At 35.9% G+C, this 25,097-nt stretch overlaps 2 protein-coding genes across 2 annotated transcripts; both read right to left on the reverse strand.

Moving 5' to 3' along the window:
• Positions 1-1,660: 1,660 nt before the first annotated feature.
• LOC140163830 (sulfotransferase 1C4-like) lies at positions 1,661-24,808 on the reverse strand. The gene is made up of 10 exons (XM_072187145.1): positions 24,494-24,808; positions 22,901-23,074; positions 21,521-21,646; positions 6,771-6,944; positions 5,994-6,115; positions 5,193-5,282; positions 4,616-4,865; positions 3,696-3,790; positions 2,517-2,703; positions 1,661-2,012 (listed from the first exon to the last, which is right to left on the reverse strand). The coding sequence occupies exons 1-10, from the start codon at positions 24,519-24,521 to the stop codon at positions 1,906-1,908; spliced, it is 1,353 nt and encodes a 450-aa protein (XP_072043246.1). The 5' UTR covers positions 24,522-24,808; the 3' UTR covers positions 1,661-1,905.
• On the reverse strand, positions 13,246-21,043 carry LOC140165120 (sulfotransferase 1C4-like). The gene is given in 6 exon segments (XM_072188552.1): positions 13,246-13,641; positions 14,952-14,979; positions 14,982-15,137; positions 16,498-16,592; positions 16,944-17,193; positions 20,960-21,043. Coding segments are annotated over 6 exon segments (693 nt in total). The 5' UTR covers positions 21,017-21,043; the 3' UTR covers positions 13,246-13,534.
• Positions 24,809-25,097: the final 289 nt, after the last annotated feature.

The following is a 25,097-nucleotide window of genomic DNA, read 5'->3' on the forward strand; positions in this document are numbered from 1 at the left end:
GCATAACTCAAGAACCACAGAACCTACAAAAGTATATCTGTGATATTTGAATTCTTTTACACACTCGCTATGAGATGATCAATGCAATTTTTGCCAAAGCTCACTACCATTCGCAAGATGTTGTGAACTACAAAATCGCAACAGTTTAAAATAGTCGCTAACCTTAAGGGTTGACTAAGTACTGTTGGTCGAGGCAGCCAATTTCATTGTCTGAATCAATTTATTATTGAAAAATAACACCTTAATGTTTTGCAAAAGTTTAGTCTACAAATCATATACTTTGAAAACTTGCTTGGTTTATTTTGTGATATTTTGATGCTTCTAGACGCTCGCTATGAAATGATCAATGCAATTTTTGCCAAAGCTCCTCACTACCATTCGCTGGATGCTGCGAATGATCAAATCGCATCAGTTGAAAATAGTTACTAGCTTAGAAACATACGTAAGCTGGCAGTCGACGCTGGAATGGCAACTATCACTTACAGCCGAACGAGTTATTTGCGATTTTTTATTGGCGGTAAAAGTGACGTAATTAATCGGATTAACTAGCATAACAATATATGAATACAATTTTGAATATATCGCCCTGCACTACAACGTTCACGCGGTACCTATGCATTGAACCGTAGATGTCAAATAAAGGCTGATCACTCGCACACTCACATCTTTGAAAAGAGCGCTATTGTATTCAATCTATGTTTGCTGACATACACAGGTGATTAGTGCAATCTGCTTGTAGTGCAGGGCGATCTATTCAAAAATTGTATTCATCTATTACTATGGTAGTTATTAGTAATCCGATTATTACGTCACTTCTACGGCGAATAAACATCATTGTTTATCAATAAAGGCTAGGGACTGGTCCACCGATATGCTTAAACGAACCACCACACTGTTCAACGGCTTACTTGTACTATATGAAACGTGTTGGGCGATTTAAAATGCACGTGCCCTGAGCAAACTACGATGCGTACGTACACACACTGCAGGGCAAAGAACAATGAAAATTGCCATAATTAGTCACGCGCATACTGCCGGGTAATGACGTCACATGTCAAGTGGTCTATAATAGCAATTGTATATTATGATAGAAATGGCCTATATTTAATTTGCAGAGAGTTGATGATGCAGTTGAACTAAATTATTTTGTAAGAATATCTGATGACATCTACATTTTTTATATTCATATTTAGCTGTTGTAACTCTCAAACAATACCCAAATTAGGTTGGGTCCATTTATACAAGTTATCATGTGCAGGCTGAGTGGGGCTTTAATCAAATATCTAAATATGAGACGGTCAGAAGGCCCTTTTGATGGTATGGCAGTGTAGACCCGGTAGCTGCCAGGGTCTTAGCTTTCGGTTTGACATGGGGGGGGGGGGGTGGAAAAATTTCTTGAAGTATAGTAAATCCAGCACTTTTTGGCGACAAAATAAGTTAACTGTACGAAGCGCGCGAAAAATGTTGCCATTTTGAAGCTGAATTGATGAAATATAGTGCAAAAGTGAAATAACTCCAATGTCTCCAGTTCTCATATATAAGTAAGTCCAGTCTTCTTCCCTTTTCAAAGCATTTGAAATGCTTTATTCATTCGAAGCGGGAAAGCGGGATAATCCGTACGAGAGTAGATGATAACATTAGGAAACGAATGTGGAGAAAACTTTCTGTTAATAAAATACTATGCTGAGCCACCAGCCTGTGTGGCTCACGCTCCAGTAATTTCAGATGATTGAGCTCAGTAATACATCAAAGAATGTCTTCCAATTCATGAAAACAAATAGATAATCAGATTATCGGATTAAAAGCTTAGAGGGAAAGTTTTGCTGCTCAGCGAGTGTTTGTAATTATCAGAAGGTTTTCCCCAAATTCATTCTCTAATGAGCATGCATGAAGACACATATTTCATTAGAAATCGAACTGTAGTCCCGTGCCTTCTAGTTTTTCCTTGCAGGTTTCATCGAGAGCTTTATTTTGTTCATCAGTGAAGTAGTTTCTCCAGTCCCCAACTTTGCCTGTAATAAAAAGAAAAAGAGAAGGTGACCAAGGTAACTGTTGATCATGTTGATGTAACACTTCCATTATGTGCAAATTTAGGTTTTTATTTTCACATTTTCAACGTTGAAACTTTAACTTTAATTCAAGATTGACCTTGTGAAACACATTGCCAAATTTAGGCAGGAATTGTGAGGTGTGCAACATTCCGGATTATGCTGTAATGAATATAATATAGACCAAGTATTTTATTCTCAGATAGGCAAAACAATTCGACTGTTTGCAGAAACAAGCTACAGCCTTGTGGGGACTGTTATGTGATTTTAGAATAGTTTTCATGCTGCTTTTTCGTTAAAGGGTGGCTGGCATGCAGCATACCTTTTCCATGTTTTTGCATATACAAACAAAGGGCTGTACTCTGCATTCGGCTGTTTGCAGAAACGTGACAGCGGATAATTATCCCGTGGTTTAGAAGAACTTTCATGCTGTTTTTTAGTCAAAAGTAACTAGAATGTATAGCATACCTTTTCGCATAAATGAAATGTCTTCTTTCCCAGGAGTCTTTCCTTTTGGAAATAAACTATCTGGGTTAGTCATCGGATTCTTCTTCATACTACTAAATGAACTGTGCTCTGTGATCGTGTCGAGCATTTCTTCAGAATAGTTGTAGCCGAGAAACTCACAGATTTGTGTTACCGCGGCTTTGTGATCCTGCCAATAATGATAATTATAACACATATGATATCACATACAGCTCAAGTTAATAATAATTATCATTTATACACCTGCATCTACGATTGAACAACATGAACAAGGGTCGGTAAGTCAACGAAAAAAACCCTGTTCCTAGGGTCCCAGGTTTCGATTCATGGAAAACTTGCTGGTCATACTGCAGTTACTGTCCGTTTTCCTATACACAATACACAGAGCTCTCACAATTGACGCGTGACCTCTACAAGTAGTGTATGTTAGAAGTATATGCAATTGCCTAGTTAACGTCACTGTGTGAAAAATAACCGGCCAATATTTAAAGTATTCTCTGAAATTCTAGAAAATATAGTTTTGTAACATGTCCTAAATATTTAGCTAATTTAGGTGTTTGGAAATATTCGCATTTTGGTGTTTTAGTGTATGTTATAGGTAATAGGACATTATTATTATTATTATTATTTTTTATTATTATTTATTCTTTCTTTATTGAGGGTAATACTGCTTCAGTGACAAGCACTGCTTTTCAAGCAGGCCCTCATTGTATACATGTTATAGCAACAAAATATATTACGATACACAATATTTACAAAAATAGCATACATAATATACTAGTATTACAAATAAGTATAATGGTATCATCAAATACAAGAAAATTATAAATACCATGATTCAAAATACAGAAATACAATAATTATATTTATACAAAAAATAAGCAAGCAAATGAACAAAATGTAGATAAAGACAGGCCTAAATTTCTTTAATTTTTGACTGAAATTGGCCTAAAGTCATATTTTCCATCATTAACATTGCCTAGTTAACGTCACTGCACCGCATCGCAAAGCAATTGCGGCATAGGATGAACGGACCTTAACGCGTACATGGTGCAAGTTGACCGTGTAACATATTTTAATACTTATTTCTCATAGGACATTTTTGTTTATAAATGATTGAACTCTCTTTGGATGAGCATATAAAATAAAAACCGTACACACCTTTTTCATATCTTCATATTTGATGAATAAAATATTTTCCTCATGTCGCCTATTCCAGAAGCCAAGATAGTGTTCATACCAATGTCCATAACATACTGCAAAGAAACAGGTTAAAAAAGTTATTAAAATATTTCCGCGAATTTTAAGATCTAAAATGGTATTTTGCAAAATGTTGGTTTTTGGTGGTATCCTTGATGCTACCAGTGCATATACGTCGTACATTATACAAATGAGTGCACATTGATGAGGTGACGGACTGATCACAGTGCTTTGATATTGCGGTGAACTGGCCTACCGATATACTTGAGGTAATAACATTATATGACCACTTCGCTGTTCAACATGGCCCTTAACGTTTAATAATCGTATTAAATATTGCCTGCATTTGTTTTGGCGCGAGTTTTAAAAGCGGGAAACCTCAAGGTTGCGCAACTTAAGGGAGTACTACACCCCTGTGGTAAAATTGTAACTATTTGCATTTTTGTTCAAAAATAATAACACACTGGTAACAAAAGTTATGTATATTATTGGGGCAAGGAGTCCAATTACTACACTGAAATTTCAGTGGCTCAAGACAAGCGGTTCAGTATAATATGATAGGAAATGAGGTACATCCTAGTGGTACCTTATTTCTTATCAAAAATAACGAACCGCTTGTCTCGGATCACTGAAATTCCAGTGTAGTAATTGGATTCCTTGCTCCTACAATATACATAACTTTTGTTACCAGTGTGTTATTAGTTTTTGAGAAAAATGCAAAAATAGACACATATTTATCGAGGGGTGTAGTACCAACTTAAACTTAACGTAAACTTGATTGGGCATCGTCGCCCGCCTTCCTAACCCAAATATAAATCCCCCGATTAATCTTCATTTAAAACTTGAAAAAAGTTACAATTAAGGATTCAAAATGAACTCACACTTTCCCGCCATAAAATCGTCAAAATATTTGTCCCACGATGAATACTTTGGAAGCATTGGCATCCATTTGTGAAAATTATAAAATGACACGGCTAAATCTTTGGGATTCCGTGCCACGTAGATAATTTTGGCTTTCTTCTTCATGATATCAGGAGGTAGTAGCTGGAATGGTAGATGTGATTTTAACAGTCGTGGGGATGGTAGAATCTTTGACATACTCAGTGGTGAAATACCAACTGGCACCTTACCCTGTACAAAAGAATTTAAAAAAAAAGAATTTATACTTTTTTGATGCAAAAACATGCAGCTACATTGTAAAAAGAGTGCCTTTGTGATAACAAATTCATAAATTCTTGTTGCCACTTTAAAAACATGTTTAAAAGCTATAAGCCTCAATTCTACAATACGTTTTAACTCTAGCCATAATATATTATTATGTTTTATATATTTACATGTTTATTAAGTGATAACGAGAATATGTGAAATGTTTTAGCTATAATTTTTGTACACGTGTGTTTGACATTGATATTTACACACTCCGACACAGAACAAAGAAACAAATAATAAACAACTAACCTCTTTCATACAGAACCATAGCATACGAAACATCATTTTTAACATATACCATAGCATTAAAAGAATTTTCTGCGGTGACGAATATCGAAACTGAAAAATAATAAATATGTCAAAGTTATAACAAGTATACTTACAAGTGACTAACTTTGGAATCAAAGTTACGTATTTATCACAATTAGTTGATAGAAACTGTTCTATTTCTGTGATCATGTTACACCCTCAAAATAAACTCACAAGAAACCCACATCCTTTTGTTTAAGATCATAAAAAGTGGTTTTTAACCCTTTGCACAATTATTTTGGCTCGTTCAGGGTTCCATATAGAGGATAGATTTTAGAACCTGTTTTTCTGAGAGTGTATGATAATAAATTCGTCGTGATATCGCATATTGGCGAATAACATTCAACAATAATCGTCCCGCAACCGCTCGCCATCATATTTTATGATTATAGAGGACGGCATTACTTATTTATTTTAAAAGGTACAGGCCTGAAACGATGCTTCTGCATTCTTCGAGAGAAACCCAAACAGCTGCAGCCCAACACATACTATCCGTAATTTGAGGTTTATTAAATTTGTTATTTTTTCTGCAAGTTATGACTCTTGTATGCTTCACCCTCACAAAGGTATATCAGTATTTCAGTTTATGTTATTTTTCAGAACATGATAATAGTTTCGAACCATTTTCACACTTTCTTTAGCCCACATTAATTGCATTCATCTGTTCCCCTTTAATCAACGAAAGAAATATTAAAAAGGGCTAAATGCGTGTCTAAAAACGGAAAAAATAATTCTACCTACATTTGGCTTTTTGATATTGGCTTCTATATATGGTATTCTCAGCATGGTGTGTCCTGTCTTAGTTCTTTCCACATCCGCGTTATTCATCGCAAGGAACATAATTTCCTGAGCCCATGTTGTACCTACAATTCAAAAGAAGTATGCAATAAGGAAATAAACGGAGTGAAGTTGGGTACGAATGTGTGAATAATAAGAAAATGCATCCAGTTTGGAGGCAAAAACCCCCAAATTACGTAATTTTCCGCTTTTTGGTCGATTTTGCCCCCCCGAAAAAAAATCCTGGTGCCGCCACTGAACGTTGATGGTGTTTTAAAAGATTACTGAAGCTATTGACTCCACCAGTGCAGTGGAAAAATAAAGCATATGAACCCCTTTGACCGTCACCAAAAGAATGTTTGTTTTTAAATTAAAACAATAGCGAGTATCAAAATAATCACACAATTTCAGTTCAATATTTAGTGCAATAAATTGTTATGAATGAGGTAAAAAGAATAATTTCTGTGTGGGCAATTCTTGCATTTCTTGCAAAACAATTAGGAAAAATAATTAACTAGGTGGGCAGTTTTTTCATGATATCCAGAATGATAGCTAGAATAGATTTTCCAAAACGTAAAATGATCTTTTGATAGGTTTTATTAGACATCGGTATGGTGGATAAGGCTAGATGTACATACTTGCTTTCGGGTAGGCCACAATAAATAGACATCCTCCGATCTAGCCTCCCATTCAGGCATTCGTAAGAGGACTTCTTCCTGTACCTAGGCTAGATGTACATACCTGCTTTCGGGTAGGACACTATATAGACATCCTCCGATCTAGCCTCCCATTCAGGCATTCGTAAGAGGACTTCTTCTTGTACATTGGTATCTGCAAACCATACGCCATCAAATTGGTACATCTTGGTTCCTGTTTGAGCCATCTCTTCTGCCATGTTCTCTGTTGTCAGTCGAGCTGATAATGCACAAATAAATATTCATATGAATCAATAAATCCGAGCATTTAAACGGATGCAGCTTTATCCCTGAGTGTCATAAGAGTGAACTAAAGTAATATGAGTATTTAAAAGCCATAACTGGCCTTAATAACAAAGGGTGGGGGTATAATATTAAGATAAGGGCCAAATATTGACCCTTGTGATACATCACATCTTGTAATTAGAAACGTAGACTTCAGTAACTACTTTACATGTAAATTTTAATCCAGTCTAAACCACTCACAGACAATAAAGGAACCTATACTTTTGACTTGGGTTAGTCCTGGGGATGTAAATCCATTAAACACAAAACGTTTGACAGAAAAAGTTTGTCGGTTATATAAACGTTGCAATAACACTAAACACGATGTGAAACATTCTGCCATACTGTTATTTCAACAACAACAAAAAAGAAAGAAAAAAAGACGCAGTGTTTTGTAGTGCGCTACGCACAGGCACTAATCATTGATCCACAATTTTCAGCACAATTTACAGGTTGTCGCTGACCATTCCGGCCCCCACATTATTCCATAAACCATTTAACAACAACTCAGGGACTCAGCAACCTCACATAAACACTCGGACATTCCACAATGACCTTCGCAACCAGGATCAACCGCTCCGCAAGTTCCGTACGGGTTACAACGAGACAATTACCAGCAAGTTCCTTGTCCAGTAAAATTTCAAGCTGACTCAATTTTTCACGAGCATGACGAGAACGTAAAGCCATCGCCAGGGTTCGAACCTGCAACCTCTCGCATTATACTCATCGATTGGTGAAATTGCAATTCCCATTCCTGATTATGTTCAAACACAGATAGTTGAAACTCGTCAATACCATCCCCAAAGGTTTAGAGTTATGACACCTCACATAACATAAATGCCTACAAATATAGTTTCTTCCCCCGGACAATCATTGAATGGAACTCCCTACCTCCTTCCTTGTATATTGCCAAATCAGCTGACTGCTTCAAGAGTTGTATTAATAACATGTAATATAGGTTTTTGTATAGCCATGTTGATTTCAACTGGCGCCTTTAATCACCTCAACTATATAGATATTGCTTTCATGCAACTTTGTTGAGTAATTTTGTAGATGTAGATGTAGATTAAGCTAACTTGACTCCTTATATTTAAGAATTGACAAAATATACTTGTCACGCCATCTATGGTTTCCAAGTATAACAAAATTTTTGTCTGATATGTACACTTACCAAGCTCCGTGTCTATGAACCTATCCATCGTTGACTAGCCTTCCGGGATTTGAAACCTAGAGTTAAAATCTATGTCCAAAATAAAATAACGTACGGTAGGCCCATATGTACCACGTATAATAGGGTTTATTATTAAATCCTGTGCCCGACTATCAGAGAGTACACATGTACAAACCAGTTAAAACACGAAGTACAAATATTAAGCAACTGTTTGGTGTTTGGATAGGAGTGTTTGAATAACCTGTAACACTATATAGCATGCATTGGTATATTTCGGCTCCCGTTATCACCCCGGCCCTGGTTATCACAGCTAGCTTATCACCCTATGTTTACCACCGCTATATAGCTTGACCTACAAACGCAAGATCAATAAATTGTAAAGAAGAAATGCTTCGAAAATGTTTCAACTTTCAGAACATTCACCATAAACATAAGCTATTCATAAAAATTATCTCCCCTTAAGGGTGTTAAGAAAAGAGGGCAGCAACGTGGTTTGCAATCCACAGGCATGGATGTCTTTAAAATTATAAAGATACACAGCAGCTCACAGCCATCAGAAATGGACAAGCTCAGGTCGCGCGCCAAATAAGCTTGCAGTTCAGAAATTGCAATATTTTCCCCAGACTTGAAAACAAATTAGGCAGAGCTGAGAATCGAACGCGGGACCTCCCGGTTGAGAGACAAGGTGTATTACCACTAAACCAAAAATCTATTAGCTGTAAGAAATGGGATAGTATACAAATATTAACTGTCTATGAGTGTGATGGTCGAAATATAATCACGAGGTGAAAGATGGATTGTTCCATTCCCACGAGCCGGAACGGCGATTGGAATGGAACAATACATCTTTGTGATTATATTTCGACCATTACACGAATTTAAGACAGTTAATATTTGTTTTATATCACTCGTACATATATTCTATTATTAAAATACTATTTAAGTTATGAAATACAATTTTTTATCAGCATAACACCACGTTTTGCCGTGATATACTTCACATTTTTGGGATCACCCCATAACTAAATCGGTGAGTCTAAGAGTCAGCGCACGGCTTGGCGCAGGCGCACTACGGCGCAGCATTATGATGGTAAAAACTATCACACGGAGAGGCTGATGGTAAAAATGACAAATGGTAATCAACCAATGAACTGTCTAGAATTTATGTATGAGTGATACAATAGTTTGTAGCGGCCGTGGCAAATATAAAAGGCCCTCGTTCTGAAATATAGAGTGGCGTCTGATCTATGTCTCCATTTCGCTGAATTGCTGGGGTGCGGACACTAATTTACTTCGCTAGTAAATACTGTTTAATTTATTATTACTAACTTGTGCACTAGGGTGATTCACAAAAAATGAAATTGGTATTTTTCAACGGGACACCCCCTCATTTTGTTCATTTTGATAATAAAATCATACCTGCAAAATATGAAAAAAATTCAAAAAAGTTTATGGGGTGCTACCGGTCAATGAACTTTTGTACACAAAGTCAATGGGATTTATGAGCCATTTTCTTTACAACACAAAAAAGCCATGTTAATTTTCCCTGATTGTGCCAAAAATATTTGATCATAGTGTGAGTAATGTCCTTAAAATAAATGCTAAAGAAAATTGTAAAAATTTAACCCGCTTTCCAGAAAATAGCATTTTTGTGAAAACTGTTACATTTGGGGCAAGGCAGTTGCTGGAACAGCCAAAATATTATGGTACTTGGCTAATATAAAGTTGTGTTTATGGGGCTCTAGTTCTTTCTTTTTTTAAAAAATGTTTTTTGTTGTTGTTTCTTTGTTTGTTTTTGCTTTGTTTTGTTTGTAACTGTAAATTATGTTATTCAAGTGTTGAATGTGTGTAGGTTTGTAATTTTATGTAAGTGTAGTGTAATGTTTAATGTGTAATCCAGTAGTAAATGTGTCTTAGCCACTCTAGCTCTTGTCACAAGTACCTTGCACAAGGTGTAGTTTTGAACTGGCCACTATCCAATGTTGTGACCCCAATTTATATACATTTCTTTTCAACCATGGTGAATCTAATCCTTCCTGTGGTCATTCAATTCAAACAATACAAATCTTCATCAGGTATGGCCATAATGACCACCCCTGATACAGATGTATGGATTTTGATAGTTACTATTACATAAGATTTCAAAAGCTGGTATCACCATTGGGGTAAACTAATATGTGAAGAATTTTAATCTTTTTTTTTATCAACAGTTCAGTTCAATAAGGTATAAATTTGGGGTGCCTGGTGGGATTCAGGGATATCCCAGGGTATTCTTTTCTTGAGCTACACTCCCTCTGTCACTTTTGAAACATTTTTATTATTACAGTCAACTATGAACTTTAATTTGGTAAAACCCATGTTTTCACAAAGTTAGGTATATCATTGAACATTTACTTCAGTTTTGCAAGCCTGGTAGACTTTTTAGGCCCTGAAATAAGCGTTTGAAATTTTTGACAAAAAATCCCATTGACTTTGTGTACAAAAGTTCATTGACCGATAGCACCCCTAAACTTTCTTGAATTTTTTTCATATTTTGCAGGTATAATTTTATTACCAAAATGAACAAAATGAGGGGGTGTCCCGTTGAAAAATACCAATTTAATTTTTTGTGAATCACCCTAGTGTGCACCCACTACCTACAGCCATAATCCCAGGTTTTGGGGCTTTTTTTTTTTGGGGGAAGGGGTGCGAAAACATTTTTTTCGCTAGTAAATACTGCTTAATTTATTATTACTAACTTGTGCACCCACTACCTAGTTACCTACAGCCATAATTCCATGTTTCTGTTTTTTTTTCTTTCTTTTTTCTGTTCTTTTTTAGCAACCCCACAAGGACCCTGAGCGGTCCAGAACCAAAAAACCAATGTGGCCATCGCCACCACGCCACAGTGGCCAGTCCGCCCTGCTTAAGGTGTCCAGTATTATTTACCAAATTTGGTATGTTCACATAATCACATGCAGCACTTTAGTTTTGAAACCCCAAGTAACATATTTCGAAAGCGTATGAAGTACCGGATACAAAAAACTGCAATTCGGAGAAAGAAAGAAAAAAAAGAAAGAAATTAAAATATTGAAAAAAGCTATCATTAATTTGTTCAACTATTGTTTTACTTCATGTGTTTTATTCATCTTTTCAATTTATACAACAAGACAAAAGGACAAAATATGGAACAAGAAAACAAACAAAGAAAACTCTCACACTCGTACGCTCACCCCATAAGAAAAATCAAACAATCAATAATCTGGGGTATGTCATGTTTATTGAAAAAGAGAAATATAAGAAATATTAGCATATTTCAGAGGAACTAAGTATCAAGGTTAATAGACCATTTTTTGAAATGAAGACTAAGTTTGCTTTTCTTTTCAGCAATTTTATATTCAACATTTCGTTTTAATGTGACCAAGGCATTGAAATTGGGAACTAGTTGCTAAAATTTACAACTGTGAATATAGAACTTAAAACACAGAAAAAGAATATTAATACAAGTATCATGTTTAGAAATATCTCTGATACCAAACATTTTGTCAAATTTGGAAAATACGAAATCTGTGCCAGTCAATCTATTTATATAAAAAAGGTTCATCCCACAATGATGATATTTTGCTACAATCACATAAAATTTGTTCAACTAGTTGAGATAAACATTTCTGCCAAATTTCATCAAAATCCAATGATTAGTTTTCAAGTTAAACCAGGTTTTTTCCAAAAGATGCCCTCAAGGTATCCCCGGGTGGGGAAAGTCATTGATGTAACCGCACAAAAGGTGATCTCCCGGCCCCCTCCTCACATATCTGAGGGTAGGCGTCATAATTGAGCTCATTTAATAGTGCAACGTAATGCATAAATGAATACTCTATACTATTCTGTACCATTTAATGATCACGATTAAAACTAGGAGGGGGCCGGGTGGTCATCTTTTGTACGGTTACATTAATCACTTTTCCCACCCCTGGGATACATTGAGGGCATCTTATACCCACTAATGTGACGTATAGACTCAAACACACGTCACACATACAAACCCACCCCAATATGTGACTTGACCTTGACCGTGGTGACGTTTCAAAAATGGCTTCAAAATCGAAATTTTGGCCTTCATTTTCCTCCCTCCCCTCACGATGTGGGTGACGGCGGATATTTGCTCTCCGTCATAGGATTGAGCACTCTTTTACACGCAAGAAGAACGCATCTTCATGTATAAATAAATACACAGGCCTAATTAAATAAACGAAAGAAATATGTTTAATAGGCCCTATATTAGTCAGAACACATTTTGCAGAATCGATTACAAAATAATTTTTATCTTTGATTGAAAATAGCGTCTGTCAATCATTACACTACGATATTAAGGTTGGTCTGAACCCTGAAACTTTCGGGCCTCATAACTCCTAAATTGTTGGTCTAAAGTATATAAAAGTATACATATTTAGAATGGCAAAGACTTGATAAGTTCATCTGTGAGGTCAAATTTGGGCCAAAATGCTAATTTTTGGCCCCCCAAAAAAAATATCTAGGAGCCGTTTTTTCATTTTTTTGAATTTCGACCAACTTCGAGAAATTTGCACCAAAAATGGTCAAAAAATGCTGAATTTTCAAAAAAATCATAAAAAGCCCGATTGTCGCCCAAATTTCAAATATTTTTGGTGAAGTGTGTCAAAATTAAAAAAAATTAAAAAACGGCTCCTAGATATTTTTATCTAGTTTTTAAACATTAATAAAAAAAAAATTTTGGCCCAAGAATTTTTTTTTTACGTTGTACAAAAAAAAAGTGGGCCAAAAAACCGTTTTTTGGGATTTTGGGCCAAAATGAGCATTTTGGCCCAAATTGGACCTCACAGATGAACTTATCAAGTCTTTGCCATTCTAAATACCGGTATGTATACTTTTATAAGCTTTACACCAACAATTAAGCAGTTATGAGGCCCGAAAGTTTCCATAATTCCAGGGTTCAGACCAACCTTAATTTAAGGGCTCTTTGATTTCTTCAAATTATTTTTTATAATGAATCCTCTTGCCACCTATAATTACGCACAAATGTTCCGGTAAACTTTTTAAGTAAACTTTTAAGTAATCTAAGTATTTAAAAATACTTAGATTTAGCTATTGTAACCCTCAAACAATACCCAAATTAGGATGGGTTACCATTTACAAGTTATGCAAGACAGTCAGATATGCCCTTTTGCCATGGTAGGGCAGTGTAGCCACGGAGTAGCCTCGGACAATTCCAATATCTCCAAACCTCATATGTGAGACCAGTCTCCTTCTAACAAGCAAATGAATAGTTTATTTATTATTCGAAGCGGGAAAGTGGGATAATCCACACGAGATAAGCATGTATGAAGACAAATTCTTGATTAGAAATCAAACTGTAGACCAGTGCCTTCTAGTTTTTCCTTGTAGGTTTCATCAAGAGCGTTATTTTGTTCATCAGTGAAGTAGTTTCTCCAGTCCCCGACTTTGCCTGTAATAAAAAGAGAAGGTAGCCATGGTTACTGTTGATGTAACGCTTCCATTATGATTGTGTAAATTAAGGTTTTTATTTTCATAATTGCGCAATGTTGAACAATCAAGTTTGTAATAAGCCCAATCGCCATTACAACTTCCGGATTTTGATAGCAGTTTTGGGACACTTTGACATCTGACATATAGGGGAAATTGCTGTAATTATTATTAATTAATTTATTATTGTCATAATGTTATCATTTAAAATATTTAAATAATTAATTTATTCAATAATAATATTTTTTGAGTTTGTTTTCATTCTTGTAAAACATTTTACATTATATTTTGTAAGCACAAAAACCAATTTTTCTGAATGTCAGAAAGGTCAGAGGGCAAAGTGTCCCAAAACTGCAAAAACTGTCCCACAATGCATTGCAAACTTCCAATGCCGATTGGGCTTATTGAGGCATGCTACATTAAAGGTATATTCACGACCATATTTCACTATATCTGTGCTTTCAATTCAACAATTATACTGAAATGAATACAGAAATATCCAACCTATAAAGTGCATAAATTTATATCTTTCTTAATTTTTTTTCAAACTAAAATTAATGCGCAACATAATAATACAATGAAGATATGTTAAGTTACGTTATATAGCGTTAATTATCGGACTAATCAACAAATCTACGATATTCCAAGATAGGGCAAAACCCTTATTCGACTGTTTGCAGAAACGAGATCCGATATTAGGACAGTTTTCATGATGTGGCTTGCACGTAGCGTACCTTATCCATGTTTTCACACAAACAAAAAAGGGTTGTACTTTGCATTCAGCTATTTGCAGAAACGTGATAATGGATTCTTAGGATTATTTATCCATTTTTGAAGAGATTTCATGATGTTTTTAGTTAACCCGGGGGGGGTACTCAGTACAAATGACCATACGGGGACGTGCAGCAAACATGGGTAGCATTTTCGGCCTTCTGGTATATCAATGACCCCTTTTTCAAAGCCTATTTTGGTATATGAATGGGTCCTTTTTTTCAAAATTTTCTCAATTTTTTCGGAAAACAGCCCAATTTTTCCATAATCTAGCCAAAATTTTCAAAATGTTCCCAAAATTTTGGGAACATTTTAAAAACTAAGACAATTTTGGTTCAATTCGGCCGAAAATTTTGGCTTTTGGTATATCAATGGGTCCAAATTTCTTGAAAAATTGGTATATTTATGGGTCCACTTCCAAAATCTCAGCGGCACGTCCCTACCAAAACCAAACTTGAGTACCCCCCCGGTAGTTAACCTCAGCTGGAACGTATAGCATACCTTTTCGCATAAATGAAATATCTTCTTCCTCGGAAGTCTTTTTCTTGGAAATAAGCTATCTGGGTTGGTCATCGGGTTCTTCTTCATACTACTAAATGAACTGTGCTCCGTGATCGTGTCGAGCATTTCTTCAGAATGATTGTAGCCGAGAAACTCACAGATTTGTGTTACCGCGGCTTTGTGATCCTGCCAATAATGATAATTATAACACATTATGATTTCGCATACAGCTCAAGTTAGAACAAAATTCCGTGCCCTAATCCTAATCTTTATAACTTGGGATGACGTCAGTAATATTCTGAAGTCTTGTCAACCTTTATCTGCATTGGTACCAGCGTGTATACCTCTGGATCAGCTCGTAATCGGCGGGAATTATTACGCTTTTACCACTACGCCGAAAAGTAGACCCACTTTTAAGAGTGATAAGTACACAACGTATAGGACTTCAATTAATAATTTGTGATACTTCTGGTGAGATGCCACAAGACAATTCTCCAAATAAAATATATTAATCAGTGTTGATATTAATCCGCGATGTTATAAGGCTCGCCGTTTACGAGCTGATCAAACTATATTTATCCATACAGGCATGAGGGGAACGTGATTGAATGGTTGTTGCATGAGGTCACGGGTTCGATTCCCGCCGGTCGAAAACTTGTTAGGGTATTACCTTACATTGGCAGACTACTGCTCTCCCAATGGTGCATATAAAGTTGGATAAATGAACCATGGCAGAATTCCGTCCTCAGGAAATGATGACGTTAAGCCGTCGGTCCCGTGTACAGAAGAATCATACCTTTACATGTTGGTTACAAGAGTTGGGTGTTAATCCCTGACTGATCCCAACCCGTCCTGGTGTACTAATCATGCTAATGGACCCAACCCGAAATAAGCTTCATAAGAGGTTTTCTGGGGTTATCCGTGGTTGTCAAACCCGGACAAATCAAACCAAGTAAATACATGCTTCCTAACTAAAATAATGCAGTCAATTTAAAAATGTAAAACTTTCTTTGTTATATCATTGTTTCTTTATTGCTTTTTCTCTCTAATTCTTCTAGACTAAATTGAATAAAGTTTTCAACTTCAACACTACACTATTTTTCGCTCACCTGGAACGTTTTCACTAGTCCGACTAACGTCTTCAGCAGATGGTGATGCTGTGAAGATATCTTTTCTACAATCGGGATATCTCTCACTGATGACGTCATATGATTGACAGAATGACGTCATAGGATGCCATACAGATAAGGACTCAGAAACCGAGACTATGACGTCATTCTGTCAATCATATGACGTCATCAGTGAGAGATATCCCGATTGTAGACATAATATCATCACAGCATCACCATCTGCTGAAGACGTTAGTCGGTCTAGTTCCAGGTGAGCGAAAAATAGTGTAGTGTTGAAGTTAAAACTTTAATTCATTTTATCTACCATGAATATCCACTCGTATATCGTCTGGACTAATTTGTGGCATTTGTGTTTATAATAAGAATGAACTGCTTCGTTGGTTGAGCAAACAAACAAACACTTGAATCGCACGCACCTTTTTCATGTCTTCATATTTGATGAATAAAATATTGTCCTCATGTCGCCTATTCCAGAAGCCAAGATAGTGTTCATACCAAAGCCCATAAGATACTGCAAATGAACAGATTAAAAAAAGTTATTAAGAGATTTTGCATGTGTATTTTCCCCGCCAATTTCAAAAGCTATAATGGTAGTTTTCAAATGCTAAACGTTGGGCATGTTGGCAGTATCCTTGGTGTCACCAGTACATATACAATGCACGAATGAGTACATATTGATGAGGTGACGAACTGATCGCAGAATGTTGGGAACTTGTCTACCGACGTGCTTGAGGTATAACAACATTATGACCATTTACTACCCTACATTTAATTCAAATTGACAACGTCGCCTGCTCTCCTAACCCAAACATAAACATTGAAATTTGAAAAACGTTATGATAAGGACTCAAAATAGACTCACACTTTCCCGCCATAAAATCATCAAAATATTTGTCCCACGAAGAATACTTTGGAAGCATCGGCTGCCATTTGTGAAAATTGAATAACGACACGGCTAAATCTTTGGGATTCCGTGCCACGTAGACTATTTTGGCTTTCTTCTTCATGATATCAGGAGGTAGTAGCTGGAATGGTAGATGTGATTTTAACAGCCGTGGAGATGGCAGGATCCTAGACATACTGAGTGGTGAAATACCAACTGGCATCTGACCCTGTCAAAAAGAAGGAAAAACAGGAAATTATATATGTTTGAAACAGCTACATTATTCACAGATTCTGGTTAAAACTTAAGAACACGTTTAGAAGTAGCTATACAAAAGCGTCAATTATGCATAACCATCCATACGTATTATTATTATACGTATTATACGTAATATTTTTACATGTTTATTAAATGATAGCCAGAATATGTTTAGAGATATTTGCGACCTGCTTCCACGAAAGTCGCAAGCAGGTAGTTTCGAGACATCCTGACCGGGATCAGGGGGGTGACACTAAATTCACGGCTTTTATTTAGCCACGCAAACCTATGGAAATTTTGTTGGCTTGCTCTCAACAAAGTGAGGCAAGGTATCGATCGGTTATGAATAATTCACATCAACTCTTACTCAGCCCATGTGATTGAGGTCACCACATAAAGGTGTCGTAAGTTTAGCGAATCGAACCTGTTGAAGATAGTAAAAAGCGCCCCCAAGCAAGGTTAGACCGGGCGGAAGTGGGTCAACTACTATGATCCCATCAGGCCACAGTGATTTGTTTCTGCAAGAAAGTCTTTTAATTTGATAATGGAATGTCTTGTTGATATAGTAATGTCGAAATTGAGACTAACTATCGATAATACAAAGGAAATATACGACAAGCATAAGATATGAAATACAGTGAGTATTTGAAGTCAAAAATCACGTGACCTTCCAAAATGGCACCTGCGGCAATAGTTTTTGCCATGTGTTTCCTCCCTGAGGGGAAGTATCCCGAAAAATATCAATCTGCACTAATACACTTATTGGTGTAGCCTGCCAGTATGAATTATTGTTGAAAAGTAGAAAAGCACCGTAATTTTGACATTTAATTGTATACCGCCACTAATAATCCAAAAATCCGATCTTTATTCATCACGTCTATTGGCTCATTTTCTTACATTGAACTATTATAGGCACTTCAACATCGATGATAACCAGCGTACACCACAAGACCCCAGAAAAAAATCATAGGCTCACGTCAAGCCGTCTGTACCTGTCTTCAATCATATAATAGATTGAATACAATACCGTTCTTTTCAAAGAGACTAATCTTACAGGTGCATGAGTGATTAGCATTTCTTTGACATCTATGGTTCAATGCATCGGTAGGTCCTACTGCATGAACGTGAGTGCAGGCGATATAGTCAAAATTGTATTCATCTATTGTTATGGTAGTTAATCCGATTTAAATACGTCACTTCGCCAGCGTGCCTATAAACGTATTCTGTTAGGGAGTAGCCTACATTAAACAATTACAATTGAATACCTGAGTGGAAGAAGGGCCCAACTCCATCAAAACTGTTTTTGAGATATTAGGAAAAACTAAATATTTTGAAAAGTTTTATAGGCAGAATGTTTTCCTCTTCAGGGGACCTTTAATACATGAATATACAATATTTCATACATTCAAAATTAAATATGATGTTTCCATGGCAACGGTACAGGTCTTAATACGAACTGGAGTTGGGCCCTTCTTCCACTAATATACTGCAAGTGCCAGTTCCGTAAGCAGATGTGTTATAAATAGCTACAGAAATTTGGCAATTATCCATTAATTGCACAAGTAGAAGCATGTCAAGAAAGTTTATTGTAGTGAAAAGCAGATTTCATGGATGAACAAAATTCCTCTTTAACCCAATATTTGTGGAAAAAGGGCCCAACTCCACGGAGTTGGGCCTTTCTTCCATGAAAACCATGATTAAGTGTACTTGAAAGACTATTTGGAGAGTTGATTTTGGCTCATCTTTCACACACAAGGAAGAACAATTTGTTGGCAATAATATGCTGGGTCTAACTCATTTTTGTAAAAAATTGGAGTTGGGCCCTTCTTCCACTCAGGTATTCAATTTCAAACTTTGTGATTGGCAATAGGCCCCTACCGGTATGCAAAAAGTATGCATGGGTGACACCCAGGAGCGATTCTAGTATTTGTTTCCTTGCTACATCATATTTTGGTTGTTTCCGTTTGCCATAATTTAACACAGAATAAAAGCAAAACTCACTGAAAAATAACATTTGCTGAAAATCAACTAAGTTTAGGGAGTGTTCAGAAATACTTTGGTGGGGACAATATATTTTTTTCGTGTTACAATTTTTTAACCCCCTATCCCCTCTTCGTGAACCCAAAACTTTGTTGAGCCCCGGTCTCACAAGTTAATGGACCTACAACTGTTATGACCCCACCCTCATATTAAGTACAAAACTATTTTGCCCCCCCCCCCCCAACCTGTACCATTGTACATCAAACGATAGAGGAAATAATATTATTAAATAATACTAAAACTTGTATTCATGTCAGTGTTGTGAGTCGGTAAATTACCGGTTAATTTACATGGTGATTTACCGCCATCTTAATTTACCGTAGTAAAATAGGGTAATTTTTTTAAAATTAAAACTTCAAATAATATTGTTTTTGTTTGTTTGTTTTAGATGACAAGTACAGTTTCATGCAAAAGAGTTATGCAAATACTTTAAAATGTATGTTCGGCACATAGGCCTATGCGTCATGGCCTACTCTGCCTGGCAAAGCTAGTCTGGTCGGAATGTATGTTTCGTTCGGTAGCCAATACAAACGGCAACTACTCTGTCCCTTGATCAAACGTCTATTATATTAACGCCCTCTGGCCAGGTCAGACCATCATTTTAATAACAATATGCTATTAACATATGAATTGGACACATGCAAATTACGAAGTGTCACATCCTGATTTAATAATCCTTGCCGGGATCCTGACTGACTGAGTTGATGTTCTTTTTTGCCGAGCACCTGTACAAGCCACTAATATCAGGAGGCTGAAAGTGCATAGGAACAATGCCGGAAACTACGTCACGCTATTGTTCGACCTAGGCTACATCATTTTTAACGCATGCGTATTCGTCAATACAGCTTTAGTCTCCTCCACCTTCGCAACACGGTACGTGGAGTGACTGGAATCACAATGACGGCGGAGGAGAATACTAGCTGGTCAGAGAGTTTAATTCTATCAAGCATATATAATACCTGAACAATCACCGTCATTTCATCGATTTACTACAAAATATATTGTATACTCAAAATATAATTTTAAAATTGTAAACCTATTAACTTTTTTTTTTATATTTGTGTACTAAAGTATATTGACACGTAAATAAAATCATGTTGAAGACAAATGGCCGCAAATCCGCCTATTGTTTAGACCTAGGCTACATCTTCCGGTTTGGTTATGTAACCAAGGATGCTTATCCCTTTGTATCCCTGATAATATCTCCTTCGAGAATGACACATTGTATCCCCATTTACAAAAGACATACTACTGGCTTGAACAGGTGCGTGTGTAACAAAGAACTCACCAAAGCAGTAGTCAGAGCGTCTCAAACTGCCAACTTGAGATTTTATGCAGGCGCCGGATGACATGATCGAGCCGGCAACTTGTGAAACCGCCCGGCCGTATGGCATTTTCCAATATAGTCGGTTAGCTTTGTGGGGTTCATTATCGAACCCCACCGGTTTTAGCTTGTATTTATATTATTTATCAACATAGGCCTATTTGTTTGTGATATTTCAAGCGTTATAAAATTTCAAAATAATCCCATTCAATTATACGGTTGACGATGAAAATTTACTGAATTTAGAGAATGCAATGCGGCCACCTGATTTTATGCTCATTTCGTGGTAGCAGATCACATTTTAGCTGTTGAACACGTGTGTGCACACACCCCGACACAGAACAAAGAAAGCAACATAATAAAAGCAACTTACCTGTTTCAAACAGAACCATAGCATACGGAATATCACTTTTAACAGATACCACAGCATTAAAAGAATTTTCCGTGGTGGCGAATAGCGAAACTGAAAAAATAATAATTATGTCAAAGTTACTCATATTTGTCACACTTAGTTGCTTGAAACTGCCCTATTTCTGTGATAATGATACAGTCTCCGAAATAAATTAAGGTTCTAAAACGCTGTAACCTTTTTTGTTCTCCATATGTAACCCGCAAGAAACACACAACCCTTTAGGTTCTTAAAATTCAGTGCGCAACACATTAAAAAGTGTTATTTAACCCTTTGTAAAACCATTATAGAACCATTTTTGGCCCGCCTTTTTGGCTCGTTAAGAGTTCCATATTTTTTTTACAAATCGAATAGCAGTACTTTCAGACATATTTACCATAGAATGTTCTACAAAATATTTCAAAGCAATACTATATAGTACTCTATAATCGTTTATGTCCAAAAACCGCTCGCCGACTCAAATAGCCAGCCATAAGCTGGCGAAAGGGACTAAATAAACCCGGAACTTTCAAAATATAATTTTACCTACATTTGGTCTTTTGATATTGGCTTCCATATATGGTATTCTCAGCATGGTGTGGCCTGTCTTAGTTCTTTCCACATCCGCGTTATTCATCGCAAGAAACATAATTTCCTGAACCCAAGTTGTACCTACAATTCAAAAGAAATGTGCAATAACAAAATAAACGGAGTGAAGTTGGGTACTAATGTGAAAATAATAATTAATGAATGTATTGTTGGATTTAAGAGATGACGCAAAAAAAGAAAATTAATGAAGCTGATATGTGGTGCGATAAAGCAAAATCAGTCTACAGTCGGACATATTCAATTTCCAGTTTCTTATAGGATTGTAAACAGCATTTTGCAGAAAGCCCAAAAGAGTTTCTAAAACAAGCAAAAGGAATTACTTCCTTTGTTTGGCTATATCTCAAAATCAATCCGACTTCCGACTGATTTTGCCTAATCGCATCACATACTGAGTATCAAATAATCAATGTAATTTCACTGCAATTTGTATAAGTCAATTTTTATGAATGATGGAGGTAAAAAACAATTTACTGAGTAGGCAATTTAAATTTTCCTTGCCCAAATATTGGGGAAAATAATTTACTAGGTGGGCAGCTGTATTTTGTTATGGCATCCAGGCCTGTAGCAGGTTCGTAGCCGGATTAGATTTTTTGAAGACCCTTTAAGGGAAGGGGTATGCACGTTTGGACAGTATTTATTGTGGGACATTAGAGCACATCAGACATATCGAATTGCATTCTGAATACGAAGAATGTCCTTCTGATATCAAATAATTTGGATTTTTTGAAATTCGCAATGTAATACACATTTTATGGCAAATCATTAAAGTAAACTTTATAAATCTGATGATTTATACTTAAAGTGTATGTAGGTGGGATGAAAAGCCGACGATCAATTGAAAATTTTGACCTTTCGTATTGAAGATATGGATTTTTTCCCAAAACACCAAAAAAAAAAAGGGTCTTTTGGGGGAAAAAAATCCATATCTTCAATATAAAAGGTCAAAATTTTCAATTGATCGTCGGCTTTTCCTCCCAGCTACATACACTTTAAGAATATATCATTAGATTTATCAAAATTTATTTCGAGGACTGTTATATATCAAAAAATTGAAAAATATTAAATTTTAATAATTTGTCATAAAATTTGTATTATATCGTGAATTTCAAAAATGAAAATTATTTGATATCAGAAAGACATGCTTCGTATTCAGAATGCAATTCGATACGTCTGAGGTGCTCTCATGTCCCACAAAAAAAATACTGTCGAAACGCCATAAACGCTCATTCTAGATCCCTTAATGTGATACAGTTTACTTTCTAAATTACTTTTGATGGGTTTCATTGGACATCGGTGTGGATCAAGCCTAGTACGTACCTGCTTTCGGATAAGACACAACATAGACATCGTCCGATCTAGCCTCCCATTCAGGCATTCGTAAGAGGACTTCTTCTTGTACATTGGTATCTGCAAACCATACGCCTTTAAATTGGTACATCTTAGTTCCTGTTTGAGCCATCTCTTCTGCCATGTTCTCTGTTGTCAGTCGAGCTGATAATGCACAAATATGAATATGAATCATCAATCATTCAACCAATATAATGAATATATCGATCGATCATTCGATGAAGCAATCAGTCAATCGATCAATAAATGAATGGATAAATTAATGAATGCATGAATCAATCAATCAATTAATAATCAATTAATAATTAGTATTTAATCGAATTCAGTTTAACCCTGATGGTATCTTAAGAGTGGACAAAAATATTATTAATAAAAGCCATAACTGGCCTTAATGACAGAGGATGGGGTATTATATAAAAATAAGGGTCCAAGACCCTTGTGGTACACCACATCTTATATTTAGAAACTTACACTTGAGTAAACGTACTGTAATCTATTTTGCAAATAACTTTTAATCCAGTCTAAATCACTCCTTTAAGGGTAGACTAGGTACTGTTGGTCGAAGCAGCCAAAAATTTTCATTATTTGAATCAATATATTATTGAAAATGTTTTTGAAAAGTTTTTTAAAAGTTCATTCTACAAATCATATACTTTGAAAACTTTTACAAAAGTGTTGTGGTTTCAGCCTTCTTTACAACATAACTTAAGAACCACAGGACCTACTAACTGACCAAAGTATATCTGTGATATTGGAATTCTGCTACATGCTCGCTATGAAATGATTAATGCAATTTTCGCCAAAGCCCACTACCATTCACATGATGCTGTGACCAAATCGCAACAGTTTAAATTAGTGTCTAACCTTTTAAAGTCCATACTCTTCTAATTTGTAGAGAATGTAGATGGAAGCTAGTACCACCACCTTTTTATCCCAAGACTAATTAACCCAAATCAACATTTTAGGTTCCATAGTAGATGTTCCCAAAATTTAAAAGCGACCATAAGCGCGTAGGGGTCAATCAAAGGTCAACACAGGGGTTAAACTTGCTTAAATACTTTTGTATGATTTTTAACCAAATTTGAGCAAGTTTGAAATTTGACCCCTGTGTTGACCTTTGAACATTCTTACTAATTTTGGAAACATCTTGAATGTGTTTTGAGACCATCTAAGGAACCTATAAGAGTAAATTTAGGTTAGTCCAGGGGATACAAAAGCGGTGGTGGCCCGGAGGTGGTGCTTTATACCTTATATACCTTCCTCGAGTCGGTAAAGTACAATCAAATTTGGTTATTTTCTCAAAAACTGTAGGGATTTGCACGAAACTGTTATTCTAGTTGCATTCCCTGTGTCATTTCCTTTCTGAAAATGTATACTCTTATGTACGTATCATCATTACCTTTAAAGACATAATAACAAAACATCGTTTAAATTATTGCACAAATTATAGCTCCCAGACTAAATATCCTATGATGAATAGCCCTATTGTAAAAAAAATGTCAGTTAAAAATATATGCATTTATTCATGCTATTGGCTTTTATTTGTCTGATATGTTCACTTACCAAGCTCCGTGTCTATGAACCTATCCATCGTTGCCTAGCCTTCCAGGATTTTAACTTCGAGTTAAAATATGTATCCAAGGTAAAATGGCGTACAGTTACTAGTCCTAGGCCTACAGGTATTGTAGAGTCTACTAAAATCTTAAGGCAGAGTGTCAGAGAGTGCACATGTATAAACCAGTTAATAGTGTGCTGTGTTCTAATAACCAGTAAGTAACCAACTCGATGCTGTAACAATAGAGCATGTATTGGTATAATTTTGTTCCCGTTTACCCGCCCCGGTTGTCACAGCTTATCTCCGTAAGTTTACCACAGCCATATAACTTGGCCTACAACGAAAGGATGAAAAATCAATCATTATTGTAAAGAAGAAATGCCTTGAATATATGTTTCGACATTAACGATTAAGCTATTTATAAAAAATATGCAGATAATGGTATTATCTCTTTTAAGGCTAAAGGTATCTTATTATTGTTACGAGTCGGAACGACACAAGGCCAAAAAGCTCCAAAACATATTTTCCCAGCTTCTCACACGAATGCACAGTAACAACACAGTAAGTTATCAAAATTTAAATCTTTAATGAAAAGAAGAGTATGATTTTTAA

Source organism: Amphiura filiformis, chromosome 11, assembly GCF_039555335.1.
Source record: "Amphiura filiformis chromosome 11, Afil_fr2py, whole genome shotgun sequence".
Lineage (NCBI taxonomy): Eukaryota > Metazoa > Echinodermata > Ophiuroidea > Amphilepidida > Amphiuridae > Amphiura > Amphiura filiformis.